Source organism: Babylonia areolata, chromosome 6, assembly GCF_041734735.1.
Source record: "Babylonia areolata isolate BAREFJ2019XMU chromosome 6, ASM4173473v1, whole genome shotgun sequence".
NCBI classification, from domain to species: Eukaryota; Metazoa; Mollusca; class Gastropoda; order Neogastropoda; family Buccinidae; genus Babylonia; species Babylonia areolata.
In genome coordinates, this window is record NC_134881.1 from 56,130,971 (window position 1) to 56,138,470 (window position 7,500).

At 49.6% G+C, this 7,500-nt stretch overlaps 1 protein-coding gene across 1 annotated transcript in view; it reads right to left on the reverse strand.

Annotated features, from left to right (window-relative positions):
* LOC143283568 (uncharacterized) overlaps positions 1 to 7,500 on the reverse strand; it is a 34,276-nt gene that overhangs the window by 2,949 nt on the left and 23,827 nt on the right. Inside the window, exons 2-6 of the mRNA XM_076589811.1 lie at positions 4,525 to 4,890; positions 3,023 to 3,328; positions 2,247 to 2,580; positions 1,829 to 1,945; positions 178 to 786 (exon numbers count right to left, since the gene is read on the reverse strand). Coding sequence (XP_076445926.1) covers positions 178 to 786; positions 1,829 to 1,945; positions 2,247 to 2,580; positions 3,023 to 3,328; positions 4,525 to 4,727 — 1,569 coding nt within the window. The 5' untranslated portion in view covers positions 4,728 to 4,890. The remainder of the gene's footprint in view (positions 1 to 177; positions 787 to 1,828; positions 1,946 to 2,246; positions 2,581 to 3,022; positions 3,329 to 4,524; positions 4,891 to 7,500) is intronic.

Sequence of the window (7,500 nt, forward strand, 5' to 3'; positions counted from 1 at the left end):
TACCACTGTTTATTGTTTTATCCTGCAGTCTCCTTGCCTCATCGTTCTTTCATCTCTCAAATATTAATCAGTTGCTTTCAGCACGTGCACACACACACACACACACACACACACACACACACACACACACGTACGAACAAGCCCAAGCACCAGAACCACAGCAGCCTCCACACCCACCTCATCCAGGTCCCGGTGCCTGCCGATGTCGGAGAACTTGGTGGAGCAGTCGGTGGACCTCATGGAAGGCGCCCCGGCAGCCTGATGGCCCAGCCCTATCCCGTGCACCGCTCCAGGCTTGTTCAGCTCGAACATCATCCTCAGCAGAATTGTGTCCGTGCAGTGCTTGGGGAACCCCGCCAGCTGGGGAACCCGGGGGTGCCCCCCCTCATCCTTCCCACCCAGCCCTGGGAAGAGCCCGGGTTTCTGGGCTGCCGACGACATGGTGGTGGGGTGGTGGTGGCTGCTTCCGGAAGACGAGGGATCCTTAAGACTGGGGTAGATCTTGTTGAAATGGATGTAGGAGGCGACTGAGTCGAAGATGTAGCGTCGCTCGGATTCCGGGAGCGCGCGCGGCCGTTCCTTGGAGCGCGCCTGGCGGTAGTAGGGGTTATTGTAGTTGATCTTGGCTGCTGCTTCCGTGCGTGTGAACTGGGCCAGGTGCTTGTGCACCTCTGTAGCGCTGTCCGGGTGCGCGCTTTGCTGCACGTGCAGGCACTGACGTAGGCTGTTGGGGTCCACGGGGGGCGGCTCTGTGGTGGCGTCCTTCAGGCCCGGGGACCTGCGGTCCTGAAACCCCCGTGGTGAAAGGTCGGGTAGGTGTGGTGGAGGTGGGTTGGTGGGGGAAGGGGGGGGGGTAGTTGTGGTTTGTGGTGTGGTGTGTTATGTTGCGTTGCGGTGTGGTGTTGTGCGGTGTGCTGTGTGCTGTACCGTAATGTACTCAGCTCCAAAGTACTGCTTTGTGTTGTGTTGCGTTGTGTGGTGTGGTGTCGTGTTGGTGTGCTGTACTGTACCGTGCTGTACTGTACTCAGCTTCAAAGTACTGCGTTGTGTTGTGTTGTGTTGTGTTGTGTCGTGTGGTGTGTTGTGGTTTGGTGTGGTGCCGTGTTGGTGTAGTGTACTGAACTATGCTGTGCTGCGCTGTACTGTACCGTGCTGTACTGTACTCAGCTTCAAAGTACTGCGTTGTGTTGTGTTGTGTTGTGTTGTGTCGTGTGGTGTGTTGTGGTTTGGTGTGGTGCCGTGTTGGTGTAGTGTACTGAACTATGCTGTGCTGCGCTGTGCTGTACTGTACTCTGATCTACTCTACTCAGCTCTAGTTTACTGCGTCGTGCCGTGCCGTATCATGTTTTGCACGAGTTTGGTTTTACGTGTATGACCGTTTTTACCCCGCTATGTAGGCAGCCATACTCCGTTTCCGGGGTTGTGCAAGTTCGGTATGTTCTCCTTTCCATAACCCACCGACGCTGACATGGATTACGGGATCTTTAACGTGCGTATTGTGATCTTCTGCATGCGTGTACACACGAAGGTGGAGCAGGCAATGGCAGGTCAGCACATGTGATGATCTAGGAGATCGGATAACTCTCCACCGTTTTGTTTTTTTGTTGTTGGTTTGTTGTTTTTTGCTTGGTTTTGGGGTTTGTTTGTTTCTTTACCATAGCCTAGCCATGCGCTCTAGCCATCCGGCCACTGCAAGTGTCAGCTCGCCCTGGCCGACAAATCTCCACCCTAAATTCACCTAGCGCCGAAACCGGGGAATCGAGATAAGAAAACTCGAGCGAGAATCCACAGTGCTCTAGCCATCCGACCAGCGCACCTGTCAACTCACCCTGTAGGAGGAATACCGAACGTCCTTCACCCCCAGTCTTGGACGTGGGGACCTGGCGCTGAAGTCACGGAAACTGAGGCCATCCTCGTTGCCACGGTTACTCCTCGGGGTCATCACCTGCGCGCGCGCGCGCGCGCACACACACACACACACACACACACACACACACACATCGTTTCGTGGTTTTCTATTAATCTCACCATGGGAATAGATTTTCTTTTTCTTTTCTTTTTTTTAACCTTAAGTATGAAAAATGTTTATGAATTGAGTCTTACTGAAGTGAGCACACACACACACAGACACACAGACACACAGACACACACACACACACACACACACACACACACTCGTTGCCAAGGTTACTCCTCAGTGTCATCACCTTCACACACACACACTCTCTCTCTCTCTCTCTTCTCACCTGATGACCGGTCAGCTCAAAAGACGCGGCAGAGCCGGCACTGTGCCTGGGTCGCTGCTGCCTGGTAGCCCCGACGCCGGTAGACTCCCCACTGGAGAGACCCTGCCCTGCCACAGTGTCCGCCGCCTTGCTCCTGCCCGCTGCCTGGGCGCTGCGCGAGTTTTGTGGGGGGTGGAGAGTGTGGGGGTTGGCCAGCAGGAAGTAGGAGGTGGCGGAGGCGGGGTGAGGGGGCCGTAGGGATGAGGAGGGGAAGGGGTTGCTGGAGGGAGCCGACGTCACCCCGCTGGCTGGAGCAGCGCCCTCTCGCAGCTCGGAGCGCGTAGGGGGCATAAATCTGAGTTGGTATGAAAAAAGAAGAAGAAGGAAAGGATGTGTTGAAGATGTCCTCATTCCTTTATTCTTCATTTGTTTAAATTTATCGAGGCATTTATTTGCTAGGGTACTTAATATGAAGACTTACTCTTGTCTTAGAAACAAACAAACAAACAAAAACAAAACAAAAACGACAACACTGTCATTACTACCACTTTTTCCGTCACTTGCATGTCACATGATGTTCAAGTACTGCACAATCACACACACACACGCGCGCATGCACACACACACACACACACACACACACACACACACACACACACACGCCTTGATGTCATATTTGAAAGAAAAACAAAACTGGAGTGTGTGAAAGGAAGTTGACAGAATTTGAACTGAAACTGAAAACGGGTGGCTGGAGAACAATGATGAAGGAACTTCTGTGTGTGTCTGTAAATTATTACCCGTTCACAGTGTCCGGCGCGGCTTTGGAGCGGGCGCGCATCAAAGCGGCGTGTAATGGGGCCGCGCCGCCGCTTCCCGCACTACCGCTCGTCCACTCTTGCTGCTGCTGCTGCTGCTGCTGTTGCTGATGCTGGTGGAGGTGGTGTCGGTGGAGGAGGGCGTCCGCGGAGGCCGGCTTGCCCCGCAGCATGAAGTTCTTGCCGGGGAGGTCGGGTTGCCGGACGTCCATGGAGGACAGACCCTGGTTGGCTAGCTGCACGCGCTGCAGGTGCTCCAGACGCCGCGCCGCCTGGTTCATGCTGCGGCTGTGTTGGTGGGTAGTGGGGAGGGGGCGGGGGGAGAGACGACGTTTTTTGGTTCAGTTGTTGACTAGGAGCTTTAGAAGTGTGGTTGGGTTTTGTTGTGGATTGCGGGGCTTTAGAGGGTAGTGGTTGTGGATTTGGGGCTATAGTATGGTGGGTGTGTGTGGGGGGTGGGGTTGTTGTGGATCAGGGGCTCTAGAGGGAGAGGGGGTGTTTCTGTTGATTGAGAGCTTTAAAATGGGGAGGGATGTTAGGGTTGGAGGCTTTAGAGTGGGTGTCGTTATTGTGGATTAGGGGGCTTTAGATTTGTTTCTGGAATGGGGGCTTTAGAAAGGGAGGGGGTTGTGGACTGGGGGCTTTAGAGGGGGTTGTTGTGGATTAGGGGCTTTAGAGGAGGGGTGTTGTGGATTGGGGGCTTCAGAGGAGGGGGTTGTGGATTGGGGGCTTTAGATGTGGGTGTTGTGGATTGGGGGATTTAGAGGAGGGGGGTTGCGGATTGAGGGCTTTAGAGGAGGGTATTGTGGATTGGGGGCTTTAGAGGAGGGTATTGTGGATTGGGGGCTTTATAGATGGGAAGTGGGGGGCGTGTGGATTAGAAGCTTCGATGAGGTGGTGGATTAGGGTCTTTAGAGGAGTGGGGAAATGTTTTTCTTTATATATGCACGTTATTTTATAATCACTCTGTGTGTGTGTGTGTGTGTGTGTGTGTGTGTGTGTGTGTGTGTGTGTGTGTGTGTGTGTGTGTGTGTGTTGGCAGAGTGTGTGTGTGTATGTGGTGTAAGAGTGTGTGTGTGTGGCGGCAGTGTGTATGTATGTGGTGGCAGTGTGTGTGTGTGTGTGTGTGTGTGTGTGTGTGTGTGTGTGTGTGTGTGTGTGTTGGCAGAGTGTGTGTGTGTATGTGGTGTAAGAGTGTGTGTGTGTGGCGGCAGTGTGTATGTATGTGGTGGCAGTGTGTGTGTGTGTGTGTGTGTGTGTGTGTGTGTGTGTGTGTGTGTGTGTGCTGGACTCGATATGGGCTGGGATATTGTGTCGGGTGAGTAACGAGCCTATGGATGCACAATTTATTTCCAACTAATTAATGTGGACGTATTGTGTTGCATTGTATTGTAACAACAACAACTAAAACCACAACAACAACGCCAACAAAACCACCACCACCACCACCACCACCACCCACCAACCAAACAAAAACCCCTCACCCACTACCGCAGTCCCTGTTCTGCAGGTGGGAGTGGCTCAGCGTGAACTGCAAGCTGTGGGCACCGCCACCAGGAAGGGGGCCCTCCCCACGCTCCCCACCGCTCCTCACCCCAAACCTCCTCATCCCCGACCCTGGCTGCGAGGGCGGGTTCCTGGGTGCGGGGTTACCCTGCACCCTCAGTCTGTCGATGACGTTGGCCATGACGTCAGCGCCCGCGCACGTCACACGCCCAGTGGAGGAACAGTGACGTCACAGAGGTGCTGCGGTTGAACGCTGCTGCTGGTGCGGTGGTGTCGGAACTGACATGGCCCGCTAGTGCTGACTCGGGTTGGTTAATTAAATTGCGGGGCTGCGTGGGTTGGTCCTGTGGTAAAGGGTTTCCATCAGACAGAGATGAAAGCACGTGGAATAAATGAATGGGAGAGAGGGGTTAGGGTTGATTGAAAGAAGAAGCAAGGGATGGGGTGGAGAGACAGACAGACAGACAGACAGAGACAGAAACAGAGACAGGGAGACAGTCAAACAGCCAGAGAGCCTGTCAGACAGACTGAGTGACAGACGGACAGAATCATTAATTCAACTAGTATCACTTTCAAGACAACAGGAACAAAGATAAAAGCACTGTTACGCTTGATTAATGTAAAACAATGCGTGCAAGTGGATACAGAACATTTCCAAAGGCGGGGTGAGAGAGAGACAGACAGACAGAGACACAGAGAGAGAGACAGAGATAGAGAGAGACAGGGACAGAGAGACAGACAGACAGAGACAGAGAGATAGAGACACACAGAGAGAGACAGAGGGACAGAGACAGAGAGAAAGAGAGAGAGACAGAGACAGATGGACACAGAGAGAGAGACAGAGAGAGAGGGAGAGAGAAAGAGAGACACAGAGAGAGAGACACACAGAGAGACACAGAGAGAAAGAAACACAGAGAGAGAGAGAGAGAGAGAGAGAGAGAGAGACAAAGGCAGAGACAGAGAGACAGAGACAGACAGAGAGAGAGAGTAAGCAATACAGTACAATTTCTTTATAGACTCTTACAACTAGCTTGCTTTCTGGCCGAAAGGTTACCAGTAGCAGTCTAATGACCTGACCTGACTTCGGGCCGAGGATAGGAGTTATATAAATATCCACATCATAATCGTGTCATGTACTTCACAAAGTTCAGAATAATGCAGCTCACCTTGCCTTGAAGGTCTTCCAAGAAAACCCACACTAAACCTCTGCTGGCTAAACTCCATCACAGACGCTAATATCTCATATAGTGTCTATGACTCTACATACATTTCGTGGGTGATTTCTTGAAGGGTAAACACACTCTCGTTCTTATGTGTGGTGGATTTTCGGTAACGTGTCCGCATAGGAAGGGAGAGAATCTACGCGCACGATATCGAATCCCATACCATACTCGAACGCATTTTCTCCCCCTCCACAAGACCTTGTGTGGTGGTCTGGACGCTACTCGTTCCCCAGGATGACACGATAAACCAAGGCCCCGTGTGTGGCATGCAATTTGCGCACGTGAAAAGAACCAACGGCAAGCAAAGCCTCGTCCCTGGCAAAATTATGTAGAAAAAACCCACTATCATAGAAAAACAAATGCATATATATATATATATATATATATATAAATCTTGGTCAATCCCAAGTTTTTAAAACTGGACACCGCATCATGACCTGTTGGGCTCACTGGATGAAGCAAGTTATGCAATTATAGAAGACATATTAAATCCAGGCTCAGATCTCTTTGTATTTTCATAATGGAATGGCGAACACAGCAAAAAACAGTCTTGGTTAGTTCTTTAACCTATAAAACTGCTTTTGTTTGGGGTGCGTGGCGGTTAAAAAGCTCTCATTAGCCCGTGTTGGTCCTTAATACCTCCAAAAGGAAGAAGGAAGGTTGATTTGCACAGCAAGCGACAGTTGTTTCGCACTCGTGAGTGCTCATCGGGTTTGCTACCCGCTCTTGACAGCGAATTAGAGAGAAACCACTACTCAAGCAAGGTGAAATTACTAATTGCTAGGTAGGGACTTTTTTTTTTACAAAAAAGACAAGAGAGGCAAGGCCTTCAAGACTCACTTGTGATACACCTAAAAAAAAGTCTAATCGTTAAAATGTGTTCTGTATTTGTTATTATAAAGCTTCGCGTTAAAAAAAAAAGAAGTCCTAACCAGATTCAGACCCCGCGTGTTCGGATTAGAAGAAACTGCCTTATCCATTACACTGTCGTGGCTCCTTAACTGACGTTCTAAAATTTAACATTTGAACATACTTTTTTAAAGGGCGATAAATCAATTGCGGTATTCGCTGTGAGAACGCTGTTTAAATCATATTATTTTGGTGTATCTTGGGCATTCAAAAAATCTTTAAGGGCAATTAAAAATTCTTTTTAATGGCTATCGCCGCAATCACACTGCAACATTTAGCCGTTTTCACTAGATCTAGATAGATGTACAAGTTTAGTTACACCCGCCGGGAATGTAGTACGACACGGTCAATTCAATTTCTCTTTTATATTCATTCTAGTTTTATAGTTTTAAAGTTGATATGGAAATTTAGTATTTTGTTAAACTAATAACATGTAGAGCCAAGTACAAGTACTTCTAAAAGTCGTAAGAAGTGAAAAGGACTTCATTTTGAGAAAAGTCAAGACTGGAAATGTTTCCGTTTCATCGTGATCAATTCAAGGGTATTAACTCGCATGGTTTACAATTTTTAATTGTGAATTCCGACTGATTCTGTGGATATTTTTATGACAGTTTGGGGCATAATTCAGGAAGTGATGAGGCGTTCACAAATCTTTATCTGAATAAATATTTAACGGTCTCCTTCTCCAACTTTCCATCACATGTTATCGTGTATTGTCCATTGAATATAGGATTGAACGGGCAGGTCAACAACTTGAAACAAAATGGCGTCGTTCGCGTTCGCGAAGAATATGAGCACGCGCTTTGAATGTGTATAAATATG